Consider the following 21,788-nt stretch of genomic DNA (forward strand, 5'->3'; position numbering starts at 1 on the left):
TTGGTCATGAAAACTGAAGGACTTTGCTCCAGAACGCTGCCAAAAATTACAAAAAAAATTTCGGCGTCAAATGATGATTTCTTGTTTGCAACTACGAGCAGATTGAAGAGGAGCGAAAGTATGAGGACGCAGCTGCAAAACAAAGTCCATGTGGAGATGTCGAATGGTTTAGTAATTTCGTCGACCGAGGCGAGATTAAAATTGTCCACGGTCATGACGATGAGAAACGTAAATGGCTCCACTATTTGTCCATTGGCCAACCAAGAAAACTGTTCGTTTTCTCGTTTATTATTGAGGAGAGAGGTGAACTGGGCACTATGAATTTTCCAACCAAATTGAGATTTTCCCTGCGTTTCCTGTGGCGTAAAGTTCATGTGTTGACTAATGGTTAAAATCGTACAAAAACGTTCTTCTCCTTTAAACTTGTCACCAAGATGGTGACATTCATGTGGAGGATGAAGAAAATGGTAAACAAATGGAAATCCTGGAGAATCAATTATCATTTTTCTTAGATTCCATTTATTACTATGAGGAAGGTTGAGACGGATTGAGCTATACGGCTGTTGCACCTTCAGTAAAAATGGATCACAATAAAAACAAACTTGGTGGATTTCTAATGAAAACGTTGTATTTGACAAGGTAATATTAATTTCCAAATTCGCAATGAAATAAACGCTTTCTGTTTGTATTCTCATGAAAGCTTCAACGTTGATGGGTGTCGTGGAGTGATTCAGAGATTCCATCCTCAGTAAAAGAAGCACGTAACGAGGATTCTCTTTGAGATTTTCAGCTTTTGCCAAGGATTTAAGTGCATCATTAAAGTTCAGAAGAACAATTAACTTTGTCAAACAAGAGTCGGAATATCGACTAAGACCATGAGAGCCACCAAGAGCGTTGTTGCCAATTGATGATATTGTCAAGCCACTATTAACCTGTGCAAACTCGTCAATTTCTGCCAAGTCCATCATGATCTCAGTGGATTTGAGCACTGAACTATTAGAATATTGTTGAATTAATTGAATTGTACAAAATTCAAACACTTTGAAGAGGAAAGGCCACAGCGCCATGGTTGTAACGAGAGATTTATGTGTACACAAGCACAATGCAGCTCTTGACATGTCGTATATTGGCTGGAAATGTCGTGTATTTGGAATGATTACGACAAGGAGTGGCTACATAAGGTGAACATATAAATAACGTCAAATCGCCAATTCTGTCGTACTCATCATTACCATAAAAGTTTCCATACAGGTGAAACTGTAATGTACATAACATTAAAATGCAGCGTTCAAGTGCTTGAGAAATGTTTATGTAAATATGTTCAATAGAAAACTTTTTAACTCAATTTCGTGCGTATTGACTCAGCACATGCAACCTGTTATCCATAACAAACGAGTTTATGTACTTAAATAACAATACCCACGCCAAGTATTTTATTTAAACTACATTTATGTAACTGTCATTGGCAAGCTCTATTTTTACAGAATGAACTATTTCAAAAAATACAATTCTGCTGGGCTATATTTTTTCCGCTGGTTCTTACATAACTTTGAAGAGCAAACGAAGGCAAGTGAAAATCCTTAGATTAAACTCAGAACCCGTGAGATTCTGAGTTTGGTAAAAATAATGTCCTGGTTGGCTTTGAAGACGGTAATTTTTCAGAATAATTCATTAAATTATAAGTATTACACCATTTGCAACACAATTACCCAAGCCCATTTTGACTTAATTTCATCAGGGGCCGGTAATTCGACACGGACTCCGGATTTATCTCCTAAATCTTCAAATTTAAGGTGATCCTTATAACCACCCAACATTGTTACTACTGAAACCCTTTTTCCATCCACAGCTCCAAGGATAATCGTCCTCTCGCAATTTTCAGGCCATTTTGTCATAATGGCGTATACCCGAGACATGTGCGGGTTTGCCGTGTACCTGTGCAAAATATTACGCGAAAATTGTGCCCTGTCTGTAGTATGAATATGCATTATGCATTTGAAAAACTCCATACCAAACATTTGCAGTAGCGGTGTCATTCTGGAATGTCCACGGCACTGTGGAGTAAATGGCTTCTCCATGCAGACCCAACCACTCTCCCATTTGCAACAACCGTTCTTGTTGAATTGGAGCAATCATTCCTTCTTTGGTGGGACCCACGTTTACAAGAATGTTGCCTGCAAATCATTTTGATACGTACTAATAAACTAAACGACTGAAATAAATGAATGTATCAATTTATTTACCTCCGCATGAAACAGTCTCAACTATTCAAATTTTAAAACAACTAAATATTTTAAACTATGTAAATATGTAAATAAATAAATAAATACCTATTGTAGTTATCAACTCTTCTGGAGTTAGATAATCCTCGAAATTTGTGTTTTTTCGAAATGACCACGCATATTTGTCCAAAGTCATGCAATTTTCCCACTTTTTTGGTTGAAGCACGCCTGAATGCATGAAATTATGACTCTGAAACAATTTCTGGTGTCAAATATTTACATTGTCGTAGCGTATTCCTCACCCGGGTTGTAGCGATCTGCACAAGTGTTGAAACCACCGTGTTTGCACATTGTGCCTAACCCCCATCTGTCATTTGTCACTACGGTTTCTTTAACGGGGCTGTCGTTGTATAACCATGCCAAAAACTCTGTCGAGTTCCAATACGTGTCAGGAGCTTCCCAATCCCCGTCTGACCACACCACGTCGGGCTGATAAGTCTCCACCTTCGAAAAGTGAAATTGAAACAGCAGTGTGCATGTACGCATATGCAGCCTAATTCGTTAATTCTGCATGTTACCAGTTCATACAGCTCAGGCATAGTCTTGAATCTCACAAATTGATTCGTTTTGAAATTATTCTGTTTATCATCGAGGTACAGAGGATTGTACCACTCGTACAAGGAATGGTACACTCCAAAACGTAGGGAAGAATGGTTCCGAATTGCACGTGATAGTTCTCCTGCTCATGGAATGTACATATGTAAATATGATGTACTATGACACTGAATGCAAATTCTATTGACTTTCTTTTACTAACCGACAAGGTCTCTGTGAGGTCCTACGTCGTTGGCATTCCAGCCAAAGGCCGTCTTGGATGGCCACAAGGTAAACCCTTCGTGGTGCTTTGTTGTTAGTACGACATATCGAGCGCCCGATCTCCTGAAAAGATCAGCCCAATCGGAGGAATTGAAAAATTCTGCAGTAAATTCTGGAGCAATTTCTTGATAGGTAAAATTTGGTTTGAAATTCTTCTTTGCAAAGTCTACGCAATCTTTGTGACCTTCTCTCCAGCATTCCCAGAACCACGCACCATTAAATCCCAGAGCTGAGAATACTCCCCAGTGAATAAATATCCCGATTTTGCTCTCATCATACCATTTTGGAAGTAATCTAGAATCTAAACTCGGCCAGTTTGGAAAATAAGGTCCAGATTTTGTAGTATGGAAATTATTACGAGCTGTTGACACTTTTACTTCTTCCGTATCGTCCTCAATTTCATTTAAATGCCGAATATTTGAAATTGACGAAGCTTCAAATCTTTTCCTCTCTTTCGAGTTGTAAGATTGAAATGTTCCATCGCCATCAACTGGATACGAGAATGCCAAGATCAAGGATAAAACTGTGAAACATGAAGTTTGACTGGCACTGAATTTTCGAAAATATTTCATAGCGAAAGAGAGTTAGTAAAAATAATAAATGAACCAATAAAAATTATTATGGCGAAGATGGTCACATTATTTTATTACTAAGAATCATTACCGTTGGTGAGGTTGACAAGTTAGCGAGAAATATATAGGCATGATATTAATAGCATATGCATGTGCATACGTATGCATTAGTCCATCCATGTCGATGTGTCAAGAAAATTCTCAATTATGTACATAACGAGCTTATATATAGCATTTCATTTCATATGTTTTAAATATATCGAGCTTAGTAATAAATATAGTTATGAAAATGTATAAACATCGTCAAAAACAATGGAGTCATAATACGTAGATATGTATCCCATGTTATCCACTTGTGAATAAAATGGTTCATTCAATGCGTTTTTGTGGAGAGGAATCTTTGTTATTAATTCTCAAGAAGAGGAGCCTCTTGAGACGGACGGATAATAATTTGGTGTGTTGGTATGTGCATGGATTGGTCGAGTTGAACCATGCCAATCGAAATTACATGGATGGAAACGGCTGCAACCCCAAAAATGTGGAGTGATCCTTAGTTCAGCGCTAATTATGTTTGACTCCCCATTATTCAAGGGAAGAACGGTTAAAAAATCAAGTTAGGAGTGGTCGCATAAACTCCAATGAAATTGATTGACATGTGTCAAGTGATTAGTAATTATTTAAAATGGTAGCATCGCCAGGCCAACAACTTCACGAAGGCCTGCAGCCAATTGTAGTACACTACGCATACGATTCACCTCTGTAGAAGTGGAACTTCTTCATGCGTGTTTCCTCGAGAGATGCATATGTAAAAGTAAATGTGCAGTGAAAGTTTATGAAAAGTTTATCTCATCATGTTTCTTCTCGAAATTGTATCAGTTGACGCAATCTGGAGTAAAATAGATCAGTTTTGTTATTTCTTTTTGTCTGTAATTATGCAAACTGATTGAAATCCACTCATTTCAAGAATATGGAAGTAACATGTAAACGAAATCACACAGTTTTAGTACTTCTTTTGGATACTAATATAAAAATGTGTATGTGGTATGGATATGCCGAAGCTCGAATTATAACTGCATATCTGATTTTACTCCTTCTTGAACCAAGTGGTGTTTATTAGGGAACATGAACTTACACCTGAATTCAACAATTCAACACCAACGCCAATTCATTGTAACACGATCAACCTTCATCATACATGAATCTTGCTCGATCTCAAATTTAATCTTGATCCAAGAATTTTGGAGCGTTGCGTTGTTGTTGTTCGTGTCAAGATTCGTGATAAATTTTTGGTTTCACTTTACAATATACAAGTCAAAAGATAATCGGCGATAATCATGCTACTCGACTCACCATGCACCATCGCTGCTGAATATATACCAATGTACAGAGTATTGATTCCTTGTGATATTTTTGGTTAACTGATTTAGTTCTAAATTAATGAATCATCGTCACCATTAATGAAAATATGCAAATAAAAATGGAAAAAACCTCCTCATTATACTATTCCTTAAATACAGATATTTAGGAACCTGATCCCTTTACTGATTTTTATGTTTTCAATTTTCATTCGCATGGATATTTGTTATTGATGCTGATGAACTTGTGTGTCGTCATCATGATCATGACACTAATGTCGTGGGGATTGATGGAGCAATGGCATGCAACTTCCACCACGACGGTGGGCTCTTATTATGGTCGTGATAACCAAAACATCAAAATATGGTTAGCAATATTCCATCGAGTAGCTACAGATGCTAAACAGCATTGATTAAATTAAATAGAATTGCCAATTTGATTCAATTGGTTGCAATTTGTGAAGCGAAAGGAAGATCGAGTTTTTCGAGTAATTACTATTATTAAAAACTACCACACTCATCGACAATTCCCATCTCTCGTGAGAATGGCATCGCACATTTTTGTGACTTTGCTTGCATGCCCAGACTCTTCAGGTTAACAGTATTTATCGCATCACCTCAGATGTTGCATTTAGAAGAGTTGACTTCTTCTGGTCTGGACAAAAAATTGCGAGTTTTTGCTGCCAACATCGTGTCCTTATATATTGATGATCATTTCCCGATTCTTAGTACGTCTTGTTGAATGGTGATTACGATGATGATGATGATAATGATGAGTGACTATAAGTTCCAACGAGGCGACTTGTGTTCTCATTTCATCTTCCAAATCCAATAATACAATTCAATGAATTCTTACGATATGAAAATTACAATGATTATTATTCGAGATAAGCCTCCTCACTCACGGTAGTTTCAAACTACTCAGCCAAATAACTTTAACACACACTTTGATACTCTGAGGTGCAATTATGTGGATAATTCCCGTCATTAATAAATTTTTAAAAACCTGCGTGTAGTTCCTACATATTGCCTCTTGCTGCGCCCAACACTGAATGGGTGGAAGGCTGAGGAGCACTTAACCTTTCTGGCCGTTCTCTGAAATGAGGAGCGAAAGGTGAAAAAGCATCTTTCCGTGGAATGGACGCGTTGAGTTTTAACTTGAGGGTTGCTTCTTCATCCCTTATTTTAAGCTCAAGTTCCACATGTGCAGGACTCGTCCATGTTGATGGGCGTTGGAGCAAACTGTTAATTAGAGACTGAGCCCGTTCATAATCTAATGACGGAGGCGAAATGATAATTACATTGATCTGGATCATCGCACATCAACTGTCCGAGGTAAACGTCACAGTCACGATAAGATGCGAAGCGTCATGACATGCTCGCTCCAATTTAGCAGCCATGCACACAAAAACAAAACGAAATGCATAATAATGCATGGTGATGATAAGAATAAGAGATGGCTAGTTTTAGATAGACAACTAATCCTAGGACCAACTTATGCATTAAGACAGTTTGGAAGCCACTTGGGGCACTACAAGATAAAAGTTTTAATACGGCCTCAGGAGGACAACAATGCTGAATTTTTAGAAATTGCACGCCTACAGAAAATACATTCAAGTTTAGAATCCTTGTGAAATTTCGTTTGAAAATTTTACCGACTTTCGTCCATTATAAAGTGGAACACGAGTAACACAAAAACAGGAAAATTATATTTTCGTGGAACATGAATGACAAGAAAAGTTGGATTAAATTATTCGTCCGATCCTTGGCCAACAAACTGTAAGAAGTATCGTCAATTGGCATGCAAAGTTATGTTTCTCGAAGCGATTCAATAATTTTTTAAGATTTTGGAGAGATCCATTCCATCCCTCCCCATGTAATGGCTGCAGGTACACAGATGTATACACAGAGAAACGCGAGTTAGTTTGAGATTGAACCAGTTTGCTCCCTAAGTAAGCAACATGGCCTTTAGTCTTTTTTAAAGCCTTGTACATGATTTGCATAACAAGTAGTTGCTACAAATTATTTTTTGCGGCGATATTCCATTGCTTAAACTTATCCCTCAAAGTGGGTTCTTTCTCGTGGCATTTATTAATGCAACAGTAGAGGATTCTCGTACATATTTATACCTTTGATAACTTAAAATGAGGTTGAATGAAAATTGAAACTGATTTGTCCAATAAGAAACAATTAATTCTTCTACTTCTTTTGACACAATCCTACAAATAAGTAAGAAAAGTAGGGAAACACTTGACTTGCATCAACCATCTTTATTTTATTCTATCAACATTAATTATTTATTAAGGACTACACAACTGGCATTTTTTTACATTTCTAAACACTACTTGTGATATGTGGAATGTTTCAGAAAATCACGAAAAATATCAATAGTTTAGTTTACTTTAATTTAAAAATCTACTCTAGAAATGTAATTACTAAAATATGTTACAAATTAAGTTACAATGAGTGGATCCATTTCCTTTGGGCATCCAAGAAACGATGATTAATAATTAATAATACTGACGCTTTCCGCTCTGCATGCGTTTCATGGGGATTAGATTTGCAACGGAAAGATAAGTTATCTAACTGCACTGCTTGTTAGGAGCTGACTAATTTTCGCCTACCACCACCTCGGTGGCAAGTAGTGCGAGTGCGAATGTGCCCCAGGTCCCAAGGGGTGTCCCAATAAACCAGGGGGGAGGAGTCCAGGGTGGTGCGGGAGGTTGAGAGGTGGGTGGTGAAAATCAAAATGGGGAAGATGAGGTCCAAGGGTGTCAAGAAGGGATGAGATTTTGCTACTTACGGACCCACTATTCCCACCACCGCCACCACCACCACTGGCTGGGCCTGAGCCCCCATTTCCAGAACCTCCACCCCCTCCGCAGGGCTTTCCGTCGCGCACCAGCACAGGGACAGCAACTCGTCTGGGGGGCATGTGAGAACCAGGGCCCAGAGAATCCAGCATGGAATGTCCTCCGTTCATTTGACCTCCTCCACGAGTTTCTCGCTGAGCTCTGCTATAAATTCAAAACAAAATAAACCTTCAGCACAATCTTTCATTTATTATCTAGTTTTCAAAGAAGGTCATCTCTTATAGATATAATATTTACAGTATTCACCTTTTTGTCTTATAGCGATGGTTCTGAAATAAGAAAACGGATTGTTAGGATCAATCCATTCACTAGTAAATCAAAAATATGCAATCATACCTGAAACCATATCTTAACTTGAGTTGGGGTTAACCTGCGAATACACAGATAAGCTTCAATAAGTTGGCGATCTTTTTTGCGTTTGCAAGTATTTTTTTAATGTGTACAAATTTTGAAAGAGTGTTACGAAGTAAAAAGAAACTCTCGCCAAATCTTACAACTGCGTCATTCTCCAACCAATCGTGCGTAAATTAGTGATCATGTAACACGTAAGCACGTACCTAATAATTGAAGCGAGATGCTCCCGTTCTGGCGCAGACAAATATCTTTGTTGTCGAAATCGTCGTTCCAACTCGTACGTTTGCGTCTTTGTAAAGAGAATTCTTCGCTTTCTTTTCTTCACGGGGGCAGATCCACCGCCGCCACCGCCAACACCACCACTTCCAATACCCCCACCATTCCCAACAAACATGGATCCCGTTGAACCCGTGGAATTGGAGTTTGAATCCCCAGCTAATCGTTTAATATTGTTATTATTCATCATCATCATGGAGTTTGTGTCCGAAGAGTCATCACCACAATCTTCCATCATTTCTTCATCCTCGTCATCCAGAATAAGTTCCTCGTCATCACTTTGACTTGGGCTGTGGCATGATGACGACTGGTCAAGCTGACTTTGGTTGTAGTGATTGTGATGATTGTGCAATTTGGGAAAGTCTTCTGCCGTCCTCGGAGACGACAACTGTCCTCCCTGACCCTTGGCATGATTGTGATGATGGTGATGGTAATGACCAGACTGATGGTGATGATGGTGGTGCTTTCCATGCATGTGACTTAAACCTGGACCACCAACTCCAAGTCGTGTGATTTCAGTCGTACTCGAATCTGCTTGGACAATATCGTGACTAGAGGATTTGGTGATTGGTGCACCCTTGATGTCGACAGCAGTGTTGGTGGGGCCGCCTCCTGAGGCATCGTTCATGTTGTTGTTGTTATTATTGTTGGGGCTTTGATGAAGAAGTTTGTCGTCGGAGGAGGAAGTGCTGTCAGGGGAGAGTATCGGCCCTGGGGACGAGTTGGACCTGAGAAGATGGCCTTCTGAAATTAAAGAAAGAAATGAACATGACTTTTGGGTTACTTTGTGTAAAATTATTTTGCATGTTTGCGTGCAAATCGTTTGATTTAAAAAATATCGAGTATTCTAGATACAAAAGAGCTGATTGGCACTAGCCATTGGCGACTAATTTCTGAAAATCATGAAAGGCAATCCATTTCGCCCTTCTTAATTGGTTCAGATCATGCTAATTATCATCCACGCAATTTAACAAATCTCTCCTTGAGGGCAACGCAATTGGAAATTTATAACTCTCGGCATAGTGAATTGCACAGGTTGTCCTAAGGGTTTGCTCACATGCATTTACATATTTCACTGTTTCTACAAACAAATCGTAAAATCGTGCAAGGAAATTTATTTGTGAAAAAAGTATGCAGTATCACGAAGACTACTCATCTAAAATTACAGAAGAGGCGTTGCTTGCATGTATATCTCTGGGAATGATCAGATGCAGTCATCCTCAAGATTCAGACAAGAGGAAGGAAGTCTGTTGTGTCCCCAACAATTCAGGAAAAGTAAACATTTTCTTTAGTGCAATGGACAATGGGTGCAGCCGTAACAACAGTGCAGTTGTAGAAGGAAACTTGCACCCTTGAAGGAACACAACACATTACAATGTGTTACCCAGTCCTACCTAACAAGATGTAGTCATTTTACTCTTGCATACGTACTTCTGTTACTACACATCAAAAAAACGTAAAATTGAACTTTTGCCCTTCCCAAGACACAACAAGTCACAAGTTGTAGGACACTTGTCGTATTTGTATACCTTGAATTGCCTTCAACGCAAGGAATTCTGTAAATCCGTGGGAGTCCGACACTCATCCATTCATAAATCAGCCAAACATAAATGTTGAATTTAGGAAATATTAAATGGCCTGTGAAATTGGAAGAGGAGACAACTTTCTCTCATGCTTATTCTGAGTAGCGTCAGTAAAAAAAAGTGCAACTATGTTTCCACGATTGTCAAAAGTTTCATTTCATTTCGGACTTGCTGTAGTTAGCAGTACTTTGTTTAAGAGGGTTCATCCAACCCCTCTAACATACGTACGTGCATAATGGGATGAGCTGTGTAGATACATTTACTAAATACATTGATGAGAAGATGAGGCGGACCGAGTAGTGGAAGATGCACCCATCCATTCATTTGAGAGTGATTCACTTATTCAATGATTTGGATCAAGTCGGGTCGGGTGTGCTTCCTTCCGTTTCGTTGAAATCATGATGACGACGACGAGAAACTTACTGCTCACAGTGCTAATAAATTATGCTACCACTTAACTTACTAACCCTGAATTGTTCAGTAATTTCCATGCAGAGAAAGTTCAACATGCTGATGAGATTACTGCTTAAATCCGAATAATTATAAGAGGCATTTGGCTTATATAGAAGTAGCACAGTCAACCTCTCCTCGAGGTGTGAGAAGTTACAGGATCATACACAGTAGAAAGATGCGCCAACAGAGCATAAAATCCTCCTCATTGATGTTTTTGTTGTGATGTCAATGGGATGGAGAACAACCAGAGAAACTGCTTTTCGTTGTAAGCATTTCTTATCAGAGTTTTTGTAGAGGAAAAGCGACACGCCTGCTTCCTTCTCCGGTTTCTCGGGAGGCGGAGTCCCTCGATCCTTAGTCGCCTCGCCTTGTCCTACCTGACTTCCACCTAAACCTTTTACAACCACTTCTCATCTTCTCCAAGTACATCGCTACTCTTTAATTTCGCCAACTCTAAACAATTAATGTTGAATCTATTTTTTATGAAGCTATAAAATCAGGAAGATTTTGCATGATTCTCTTATTTCGTCACTTTGTATGCACTACTTGATTTTTTCACCATGAAATTACGGACACTCAACTCAACTCATCAAAAGTAAGTACTTGATTTGGATCTGGAGTGGAAAAAAGATAGGAATCGAGCAAATCTCGCAGAGTGGTTTTACAAAGTGAAACAACAAAGTACGCGACTCTTGACTCTCGACCGTTTTTATAGTGCAGGAGTCAGCGGACTGCCTGTGAACATTTGCTTGATATATTTTTATGGCATTTGTCTTGATTCAATTTGTTTTATTACGTTGCAAATCGTTCCTTACTAACCAAACCCTCCAGACCAAATATGTAGCAGGCTTGACAATGAGCATATTTTGGCTGGATTGGAGAGGAAACGCGGTTTCAGCAAGCGGAGCGAATCTCTGTCTGAAAAGTCAACCCCGCAATGCAATGGGAGAGAATATGTCCTTTCAGAAATGGGATCCGGAAGTCGGAAATCTTTCATTGTGGAAGAGGAAAATGTACACGTTGTGTCAGAGCGACTACTTTAGCTCACCACCACAAAATCCACCAAACGAGGATCCCTTCACAAACCCTCTCGCAAAATATGTATGTACATGGAGACAAACAGAGACGTTGATGACAAAGATTCAGCTTATGCGCATATTTATGTACACGTATTCATAAATAAAGATGACATAAAAAAGAAGAAACAAATGTTTTCGGAAATTTTCATTCCTAAAAAAATTCTAGTTTCAATTTATCAGACGACTTCAACCAGAACTTGCAGAGTAAACTTTTAATTTCTGGACAGGATTGTGTGTGGTTCGTTTGTAAATATTAAGTACCGATAAAAATCAAGGACCATGTCATCTCATCTTTCTCGACAAGCTTGCCATTAACTTTAAGAGGACAAACTTAATGTTACAAAATGCCTCCCTTATAGCAGCACGAACTAATAATATGTGGAAATGTGTATCCAGTTCACTGACTGGAACAGAACTAAGCGCAAAGTCAAAGTTTGTTCAATTGTCATTGTTCCTTTTCACTCTCAGTCAGTCAGTGGAATGGCCATCATCATCATCATGATGATCGTCGTCGTCGTTGTCGTCCGACTACTTGTACAACCGTCCAAAGAATGTTCTCTTTTGTCCAAATTGTCCACAACTCAGCTTCCGATCTCCGCAAACGGATGTCGTCAAAGTCTTAAAAGTTTTTAAAGTCAACAATTTCCTTCAGCTTCACAATTGGTTCTGACAATCGGAATTGTTTGCTTTTATTCTTTCCCTGTGGTAATCTCCTTGCTCACTGAATGGTTGTAACAATGGGCTACCTACGACTACTTACGACCACTGCGATGCTAATGCCTCCACTGCTGCTAATCCTTGATGATGAGAAGTCAGTTTTGAGAGTTTAATACTTCCGACAAACGTGTTTTAGCCAAACATCAGATACGAAACATTGAAATTCTTTGTCGGGCTTTTGCAGCCAACTTGATGGAAGTGAGTAGTATACAAATGTGCACCATTGGTCAGGATGATTGCTATATTACTGAGATCAAGTGAATCGCATTTTCATTTCGAGAGGGGGAAAACAAACAACAAAGCAAAGTGCCCCTTTGCCAAGATTGTTTTAATCGGAAGCCATGTCGGAAGTTGACAACTCTGCGACCAACAGACAAAAACGATGCTGGTGGATTGTTAAATAATGGGATGCATAAACCCCGACGTTCAAGCAATTTATTTATATGTACGTATGTATAAGCCAGATTTGGCAAAATATTAAGCGTTTTTTGCACATAATATTAACTTCGTTACATGAAGTGTTCATGCCAGCAGAAACCCCCCACAATTTATTATTACTCAACTCAGCTCCTCCTGGATCAAGCATCGTAAGCAGTACGAAAGCAGAATTATTATGTGGAAGGGGAAAACGATGGGATGCATACGAGTAAAAAATCTCGAACGATTTATCATGGAATTTATGTCCCAATTCAATAATCTCTGGTGAGGATCCTTTCAAAAGAGAGGAGATGAGCCCATGTAATGGCTTATTGGTTTAAGCCTATTGCCTCCTTTCAATTCCGACATACAATGAAAGCGATACAATATAACGTGGAATTTTTTGTTACATGTCCGTTTGTTACATATGTGCGTATAATAATTCGATACGTTTGATTTTACAAGTAAAAGAGTCCAAATGTGAATTGAAGGATTTCTTCCAAAAAAGTTTGATACAAATCGATGTCCAAAAGAGTTTTATGTTCTCATTTTTAAACTTCAATCTTGAAGTTGATCCAGTTGTAAACTTTTTTCTCCAATTTAGCCAAAGGAGCGGTGCCAAGAAAGAGAAATTCAAAAAAGGATCATGTGAATTGATTGTCTAAAATTGTCTAAAATAGTAATGCCCACAACTTAATGTAGATATGTACATGCATTAAAAAATGCAAATACCTTTGTGTTTCGCTTGCATCACACCAAATCCATTCAGAGCAACAAAGTACGTCTAATCGTTTAGAGTGTGTTACTTGAATTCCACAGAGAATCATCTCAAGATAAATACTTTGACAGCTTTCAAAAGCAATTATGATTTCCACATCAAACATCTGACTATTTATAAACGACTATAGGCTTACAAAGAACGAAGGAAACGAAAGTGAAACCACCGTCAGGATTACGCAGGGGACACGACGATTAAATAAATTATCATTCATTACTGGCTACTGCTTAAATATATTTAGATGCATGTGGTATGCAAATTCATCTGTAACTTGTGCAAGTGACACCAGATGACAAATGAAAAGACGACAAGTGTGAATTTAAGTACACACCAATGATAGTGTCGAGATGGATAAACGTTTAATGATAAAATGAGATTTAACTACTGTTTGAAAATCTATGTAATTTCGAAACTTAATCCTGAGAAATCAGAGAAACCATGTTGTTCGGGTAAGCATTGTCTAGTGGGTCTACTTACAATGCGATGACGCCAGCTCCGATTTTGATGAAACAAGAATAACTACATATCTTTACATAAATAATTAAACACACGTTTCGGGATTTTTCATAATTTTCAGTTTAAACGAGACATTGTAATGGATCCGTACAAACATTTCACGAGATAAATGCAAATGCGTTTAAACTGAAAATTATGAAAAATCCCGAAATGTGTTTAATTATTTATGTAAAGATACGCAATTATTCTTGTTTCATCAAAATCGGAGCGAGACCACTGGCGTCACTGCATTGTTAGTGCTGCTACGAGAAATATTAGGAGTGGTAAGTAGGAGAAAGGGTGAAAAGTGATGAAAAGACTTAATTTCGTTAGTGGACGGATGATGTGAGGATGGGTAATGGCCCGAGTCACGGAAGGGAGCGGGCGGAAGGTGGTAATACGGCAATTGGCTCCTCATCTGTCTTCACTAACCTGACGACATTATAATAAGCAAATCTGCCCCAACTACCAGCCCACCCTCCCCCGAAATCCGACTCCTTTGTGTGCAAGCAAGAAGAAGAAAGGGGCGGAAGGAAACCTCAGAAATTTGAACCTGGGGAAATCTCACTCATTCCCACTTTCACCCTCAATCACCCCCAGCACTATTTTCACCACCACCACCATCAACTCGCACTGGTGGCAATGATAGCATGGTGACGGGAAGTTCACTCTTTCTCACTTTCTCCCCTCTAATAATCTCCTTCAGAAATATGCATAAAGTGAAAATACGAAAATGATTGATATGCATTCACGCAGTTCATAATTATGCTTCTCAAAATATGAGAATTCTAGTACACATTTTGGGGAAAATGAGAATTCTTTCAGTGACAATTTATAACGTTATATGGACGCATAAAAATTCGTATATTTCACGAATAAAGTCAACTAATTTACAAGCAAAGGTGGGTGTGTGTGGAGCTTACCGTGGTCATCGATAGAGGAACGATGGTGATGTCGGGCAGTGCCATGATTATTACGACCGTGGTTACTGTGATGATGAATAGAACCGGACTCGGAGTTCTTCTCTGGTCCATTTGCGCTGGCCGAGGTTGGGTTTGGGTGCAGGTCTAGAATGTCTCGGACACTGAATCCCCCACTTCCGGTCGATTTACTTCCGGAAATTGTAGTAGCAGCAGCTGCTGCTGCTGCCGTTGCCAACCCCATGGCCCTCATCTCCAACAACCTGATTGGAAATACCAGCAATAATTATTATCACGGCCAGTTTCTTAATTACCCATCCATTCAAGCACTATTACTTGCAACGGCATCTTGCCTTGCATTATATTCACCCGCATCATGCATGTGAGCAATCTAAACAGACCGTTTTAATTTTTAGACGAAAAAAGCGTTCTTATTCATGGGAGCAAAGTATAATAATTAAGGGCTCTTCTTGTCCCACCGTTTATTTTTAGGTTTTGAAAGCATCAATCAAACGTTGAGGACTTGTCGGAACTCGGGAGTAATTAGGGTGTAGGGTTACATATATGTACAACGAGTACGATATAATTATTGGTTCCTGATGCTTCTTTTAAAAGACGAACAAAAAATGGAGAATATGAGGTGTCAGGCTATGTGAGCTTTAATTACTGAGTTGTTGTATCCTATATTTTATAGGGTTATCTCTTAGCGTGTATGAAGAACAGAAAAAACTCAAGGAAGACTAAGAAAATACGAGTATTTATGTCCGAGTAAAAAATTGACACGTTTTGGCGAACAGAAAAATAATAACTAAATAATAACTGGAAAAACTCACATTCTCCAATAGGCCGTGTTCCCTCCGAACTGCTGCAAGGGTTGAGATCCATGGAGGAAAGTAACGTTTCCGGGTGGGAGAAAGTGCGTCTGATTTGGAGTTGCCCCTTGGGGAGGATATCCGGGAGGACTCATTCCTCCCACGGCGGAGGAAGCACCGTTCGTCAAGAGGAGCCAGGCAGCCCTTGCTGCAGCCGCACTTTGGATAAGCCCAAACCCCGCCGTCGTCGGCGTCCCACCCGTGAAGTCCAACCCGTTGTGAACCTGCACATCCCCAGACGAGAATCTCAAGTTGCTACTATTACCACTGCTGTTGCTGCTCAGGTGAAAGTTTGTCACTTGCTTTGAGAGAGGTGACGAAATTCTTTTCTTGAGCGGACTGCTCGCACCCGCGGTCACCACCACTTTTTCATTCAAAGTGTTACTTTCACTAACTTTTACCGTCTCTTTCCCATCTGGAAACTCGAGTTTTATGACGTTTTTCTCCATGGCTTTCTCCTCCCCTTGGTGGTCAACCACTATGACGAGTGGACTGTTGGGGCCAGAATGGACTTCACTTTTTAAACTGACTTGTTCCAAATTCTCATTCATACTGTAGCACAAAGCTAATTATGTCGTGGGGCGACGAGATGGTCGCAGTTTGTGTATCTGGTACTTGTATTATTGTAATTGAGGGAGAGAGAGGATCACTTGAGAACGAGAGTCGTGATGTCAAGTGGTCGGAGGGCAACTAAAAGCGATCCTTGAGAGCTTGGTCCTTTTCTCCTATGACTGAGTGAGCTCTGAGTGAGATTTCCCTCAACTCGAGATGAGAGCAGTTTTTTGCCGAGTTTCTGGTGGTTGAGTTAGTAGACAGCCCTGGGGTTGGACAAGTGTTCATTGGCAGCTGCTAAGGCCTAAAGGAGTGGCTTCCACACTGCGACCAACACCTCCTCTCTCTGATCATCTCTCTCGGAGGAAGATGCAAAACGCTGGGTGTAAAAACAGCTTTGCTTTGTCTGCTGGAGGATTAGGCAGGATTACGGGAACATGATGCCTTCTGTAAGAGATGAGACTTTACATTTCTTTTTTAAGTAACTTTGCAACGCAGATTGTATTTTCATTCACTTTTCAGATTTTTCTTTATTAACAGTTCATATCGTTTTATTTTAGTGCATATTTAGGATGGCCTGTGCATACACATTTAGCAGACAATTCACAACTTACACACGATAATTAACCTTTACCTTGTCATCTGATCAATTAATCATCTCATATTTTCGTACAGACATAGATGATTCTCACTAATTTGCTCATGATCCAGGTGTCACGCCCTTGAGTTCTAACAACCCATAGACGAACAATATATCGAACTACCCTCATCTATTTTCATGCATAACTAAACCAACAATCGGGCAAAGATGACAAACCACATGGGAGAATAATGAATGGTGAATGGAACGAATGGTTTCTCAAATCATTAAGAAGTTGTCGGAGCTGTTTACACTTTTCAATTTTACGCTAATCTCTCACTCCTTTTCTTTCAACAGGTTGGGAATCTTTGTACAGTTAAACTCATCCATTCCATCCTCAACTCGTATATAATTTGTGTGCCAAATATAGACACCAAATTCATAGTAAGAAGAAAACACATTCTCATTCAAGCATTGTCACCTCATAATTCGAGAGCAAGGTCTTTTCCCTTTCGACCACTTTGGTTAAGACGACGACGAAAGCGACGGCGACAAGCAGTCTACCCAATAATCGAGTGACTGACCTGGCTGGATTGGGCCAGAGCTCAAGTATGTGTGACACATCTTGTAGCAAACACTCAAAAGATGAATGAGTAATGAGGACTCTACTCATCAATCATCCGTCCCAAGTTTGAACCCTTTTCTTATTATTGTTGTGCCCTAGTGCTTATTCGTAGAGCAGTCGTCGTGTAAGCTCAACAAGATCAATAACTGGGAAGGATGGAGAGCAACACCTTCCGACCTCAGAAGATAACGCGATACATTGTCCCGAGTTGCCCTTTCTTGTTTTGAACACCTATGTCGAAGGTAGAGATGCGTGTAATAAGTTGCCGTATGCAAATGAGACACCTTGAGCACCCCGCATCATCAGTCATGAATGTGTTGCAAACACACAAAGGCAAACAAATCCCCTCCACATCTACTTACGCCGTGCTTTGCAGAGCACCCGGAGCTAAATACGCAAGATAATCCAACTTTTGTCGGTTGGTCGGAGTCCTCATTGCTGGATTAAATTAAGCAAGTTAAGAAGGAAGCGAATTTGGTAAACACAATAAAATTTGAATGGACTCGGATTTAAGAGGAACACACGCATTCAGAAGTATGTACATACATACGGCAAAGTATAAATTGAGGTATAAAAGCCACACTATTTTCACACGTTCGTAAATAGTAGCAAGTGTCCGAGTGGAATAATGTGATCAGAGATCATCGTGAGTGAGCGACTGACTGAACATTCAAAATACATAAATGCATGGTGCAACCATTTATCTATGTATGTACGAATACTGGTGGTGGTTCTGGTTCATACGTATTTTTGCCTTGACCACATGATAGCAAGCGGCCAACAAAGATCTCTTTTTGTCACACCCAAACTTCCCCAGTCGGGGTCCATTGTTGGTAGTTTTCATTTAGCTGCATGATCGCATCGTGTCCCTCTTCTTCGCTGCCATGCCATTGTTGGGCCGAATCTTGCGGAGTTGGATGGAGGAAGTAGGCGGATGAGGTGAGAATGCTGACAAATTATGACAAATTATATGCCTCCAATAATATGCGCATATGTATGTACGACGATGGTGATTTATGAGCAAAGGGATCAAGTTTTCCGACGTGTGTATGACTGAGTGAGTGAATTTGTGCGTATTTTGGGAAAATTTCAAAGTATTTTACACTTCCGTTGACATACCGCTGATTCATGGGTTTTAATTTGAGGAGTGAAAAGCTTCCCTCTCATTACTCCCACTTTCGAAGGACCGTCTCCTCCTGAGAAGTAACTAATATTGGCAGAGTTTCATTGAAATTGCATAATTGCTCGGGTGGACACGTGACCCGACCTTGTGCAAAGGCCATTAAACACCCTCCTCCTCCGCGAGAATGAAGGTGCGTGTGCTGTTTCACCAGTCAGTTCTGTTTACACAGCGCAATTAATTTCATGAAAAATGAGCAACTCTATGCATACACGCAGATATAGCCCACGCTTCACACGGCACACTGCACGACAGCAGACCATTCAATTGAATTAAGGGAGAAAAGTCATTCAATTTCAAAAGTCCCAAAGTGAAAAAGAAGAAAATATGTATAAAGTTAAGCAAATAAACCAGAAAAATAGGGCAAAATGAGTGATTTGGGACTGTGATGTGCGGTTTGATTTGTGAGTGAGTTTAGGAGACCTCATTTTCCCATGCAAATAAAAGACCAACTGCCCCAGTACTTATTATTGACACTTCAATGTAAATAAGTATCACCTACTATAGTAGGTGTAGAGGGGCCTTAATATTTCTAAAAATGTTTAGCAGTTGAAAATAATTTATAATTTAGTTTATTTGCATAATTTAGTTTTAGAATAAACCCCTATTCTAGAACGGCTTGTATTTTGCTGGCATTCGTAGAAATTCTTAAACGTAATCAGTGCAAACAGCTATCAGGAGACCACGGGATTTCTGGGTATGTTTCTATCGTGGCATTCCTGCGGTATTCTATCCGTCCATCAGGATCCTCGTAAGTTAGTGTGTCCGGGGTGTTAAAATCCCAGAGAATCGAGGGCAGTGGAGGACCGCCAGAATACGCCAGGAAAATGGCTACAATATCTCCTCGCCATTCGATTTCATAAACGTTCGTCTCATCAGTTTCCAAAAGTGATCCGTAGCCCCAAATCCCATACTGCAACTCCAACCCACCGCCAGGACCAATGGATACATGCACGTCTCCTTTAATGTGTGCAAAATAAGATGCGATGAACGCTATCTACTACTCAATTATGTAGATTTTACCTTCGTAGGGATGTCCATAAACTCCAACTAGTGCTTCGGACTGAATACGCTGGTGGTGACCCTCATGGTCCCGCACTGATTTTGGGACGATTGATTTGTGCTCGGAACAACTATTTTTGTGGAGGCGCGATGTAGAAGGTTGTACTCCATCCAGGATGAGTTGAGTGAGCTGGTTATGAAGGTGAAGATGGTCCGATGTGGCAGGAAGCGGTCCTGGACCATTTATCGCAGTGAAGAGACCAAGTCCTACTTCAGGGTAGAAGGTCATTCGACTCGTGAAAGGGGACAAGTCTCCTACATGACCAACTCTAAACAAATTTCCAAATAGTCCCAAGTCCAGAGCGAGACCGTAGCCAAAATCTCCTTGAATCACATCGTTGTAAGGAAGGCCGGGAAAGGGAACCGAGTTTGATGCCCTGTACACCCACTCCATAACTTCCTGATCAATTAGACGAAATAATTAAATACAAGGTGAGCATAGCCATTTGGAGTTAAATTCCGTAGTTGGTGACCTTACGGTGGGGACAATCTGTTGCCCATCCAGGAGACCTTTGTTTAAATGGAAGTGAAGGTATCTCGCCATGTCGGCAGAGGTACTGATGATTCCTCCTGACGCAGCTCCAGAATGACTACTGCACTCGATTATTCAAAGATTACGGCATGTAGACACATATTATTACTAAGTAATGCAAATTGGTAACAAAATGCATAAAAATTCGAACTTGTAGACTGAAGCATTCATTTTTGCCAATTGTCCATCTAGGTTCCGATAATAGCCTCGACTCATGCGTTCCAAGGTTTCATAGTTCTCCGATGGCGTAACGATGAGACTGTCGATCATTCCAAGCTCGGTCAACAGCTCCATTGCCTGATTATGTGTACCAACAAATTCTTTTAAATATGTAGCTATAAATGTTCTCCCTCACGCTGCACAATTTATTAGACTGATGGTCCCGTTAATAAATTTGCTTTATCACTACCGACTAACCAAGTTTTCGAAAGGAACTCCAACAATATGTGCAATTATTTCCCCTGCCAGAATGACCATGGGGTTGCTGTACTCGAAACCTGATCTGAATGCACATTTCTCCCCGATGTATCTGTACCTGCTGTCCAAAATTTTATCAATCCTAAATTAGTAGTTCTGAAAACTCGATAGTTTGTTTTTTAAATAGCAACTCACTAGAGACGATCTGCCCTAGATTTATATGCACCAGCCGTCACTCCAATTCCATAAGAATTTAAACAAGTTCGGTGGGAAAGCAGGTCTCTAAATGTCGTCTGCTCGGTACGGTATCTTGGTTCATAATTCAATACATAAATTTATACACAAGTCTCAGAGTGTAAAGTGCAATTTGTTCACCTATCGATTAGTGTGAGATTGAAGCCAGGAACCAATCGTGCGATGGGGGTGTCGAGAACACTTTCACCCAGTTCTGGAAAATGGAGACTCAGCACACGACAAGAGATCACGGCTGTAAAGCTCTGAAAGCATAAAGGGCAAATTAGATCATGCCCACAGGTTATGTAGACAAAGTGGTTGCGAGAAATTGTATACTTTGGATATGGATGCTATTAGAAATCGAGTGGAATTATCCATCGGCCTATTTTCTTCACGATCCGAAACTCCGTATCCTTTTGCCCCAGTTTGATCTCCAGAACTGTCGACAACAGCCAAGGCCACACCTGGAACTTCATTCACTCGCCTGAACTCTTCCAACAAACGGTCAACCTGATCCCAGTCGACGCTTATCATATTGCCCTGCACTACGGACAAATGTGTCCCCACCCCCACGATGAACAGCACAAAACGAATGTCAAGGTTTCTCATGATGACTTTTTTCACGACTAGTAAAATTCAGTGGCAATATAATACAAAATATATTATTGATGAACATATGTACACCAATGCATGCAAGGAGAGAAGATGACTCTGACTGCTTTGTAACAAATTTATCGCTCGGATTTAATTTGTCAAGATGCATC

At 39.9% G+C, this 21,788-nt stretch overlaps 3 protein-coding genes across 4 annotated transcripts; all 3 read right to left on the reverse strand.

The window, feature by feature from the left end:
- Positions 1 to 1,431: 1,431 nt before the first annotated feature.
- LOC110852315 (alpha-L-fucosidase) lies at positions 1,432 to 3,774 on the reverse strand. The gene is made up of 7 exons (XM_022100351.2): positions 3,040 to 3,774; positions 2,801 to 2,961; positions 2,525 to 2,726; positions 2,331 to 2,450; positions 2,244 to 2,264; positions 2,012 to 2,174; positions 1,432 to 1,935 (listed from the first exon to the last, which is right to left on the reverse strand). The coding sequence occupies exons 1-7, from the start codon at positions 3,668 to 3,670 to the stop codon at positions 1,686 to 1,688; spliced, it is 1,548 nt and encodes a 515-aa protein (XP_021956043.1). The 5' UTR covers positions 3,671 to 3,774; the 3' UTR covers positions 1,432 to 1,685.
- Positions 3,775 to 7,295: 3,521 nt separating this feature from the next.
- LOC110852146 (homeobox protein vnd) lies at positions 7,296 to 16,584 on the reverse strand. Of its 2 annotated transcripts, none has more exons than XM_035854081.1 (6): positions 15,804 to 16,584; positions 14,974 to 15,233; positions 8,456 to 9,269; positions 8,235 to 8,268; positions 8,145 to 8,167; positions 7,296 to 8,042 (listed from the first exon to the last, which is right to left on the reverse strand). In XM_035854081.1, exons 1-6 carry the CDS (start codon positions 16,391 to 16,393, stop codon positions 7,646 to 7,648), a joined length of 2,118 nt encoding a protein of 705 aa, XP_035709974.1. In that variant the 5' UTR covers positions 16,394 to 16,584; the 3' UTR covers positions 7,296 to 7,645. The 2 variants fall into 2 exon arrangements, with proteins under 2 accessions (XP_035709974.1, XP_035709973.1); XM_035854080.1 differs by having other exon boundaries at positions 8,456 to 9,272.
- A 2,751-nt stretch (positions 16,585 to 19,335) lies between these two features.
- Positions 19,336 to 21,723, reverse strand: LOC110852571 (beta-lactamase). Its single transcript, XM_022100671.2, has 8 exons — positions 21,361 to 21,723; positions 21,166 to 21,287; positions 20,986 to 21,099; positions 20,791 to 20,911; positions 20,525 to 20,670; positions 20,320 to 20,434; positions 19,803 to 20,241; positions 19,336 to 19,739 (listed from the first exon to the last, which is right to left on the reverse strand). The coding sequence occupies exons 1-8, from the start codon at positions 21,631 to 21,633 to the stop codon at positions 19,438 to 19,440; spliced, it is 1,632 nt and encodes a 543-aa protein (XP_021956363.2). The 5' UTR covers positions 21,634 to 21,723; the 3' UTR covers positions 19,336 to 19,437.
- Positions 21,724 to 21,788: the final 65 nt, after the last annotated feature.

This window comes from Folsomia candida, unplaced genomic scaffold, assembly GCF_002217175.1.
Source record: "Folsomia candida strain VU population unplaced genomic scaffold, ASM221717v1 Fcan01_Sc007, whole genome shotgun sequence".
Classification (NCBI taxonomy): domain Eukaryota; kingdom Metazoa; phylum Arthropoda; class Collembola; order Entomobryomorpha; family Isotomidae; genus Folsomia; species Folsomia candida.

Bases quoted from the DNA above. Each gene is read 5' to 3' on its own strand.
- LOC110852315 (XM_022100351.2), bottom strand. From the start codon at position 3,670: ATGAAATATTTTCGAAAATTCAGTGCCAGTCAAACTTCATGTTTCACA. The intron at 2,727-2,800 runs GTAACATGCAGA...CACTTTTCGAAG, and splicing joins TGCCTGAGCTGTATGAACTG to GTGGAGACTTATCAGCCCGA. The intron at 2,451-2,524 runs GTGAGGAATACG...TCATGCATTCAG, and splicing joins TGCAGATCGCTACAACCCGG to GCGTGCTTCAACCAAAAAAG.
- LOC110852146 (XM_035854080.1), bottom strand. From the start codon at position 16,393: ATGAATGAGAATTTGGAACAAGTCAGTTTAAAAAGTGAAGTCCATTCT. The intron at 15,234-15,803 runs GTGAGTTTTTCC...ATTTCCAATCAG, and splicing joins AACACGGCCTATTGGAGAAT to GTTGTTGGAGATGAGGGCCA. The intron at 8,168-8,234 runs GTATGATTGCAT...TTCTTATTTCAG, and splicing joins AAGTTAAGATATGGTTTCAG to AACCATCGCTATAAGACAAA.
- LOC110852571 (XM_022100671.2), bottom strand. From the start codon at position 21,633: ATGAGAAACCTTGACATTCGTTTTGTGCTGTTCATCGTGGGGGTGGGG. The intron at 21,288-21,360 runs GTATACAATTTC...TTATGCTTTCAG, and splicing joins TAATAGCATCCATATCCAAA to AGCTTTACAGCCGTGATCTC. The intron at 20,671-20,790 runs GTTAGTCGGTAG...ACACATAATCAG, and splicing joins GAGTTCCTTTCGAAAACTTG to GCAATGGAGCTGTTGACCGA.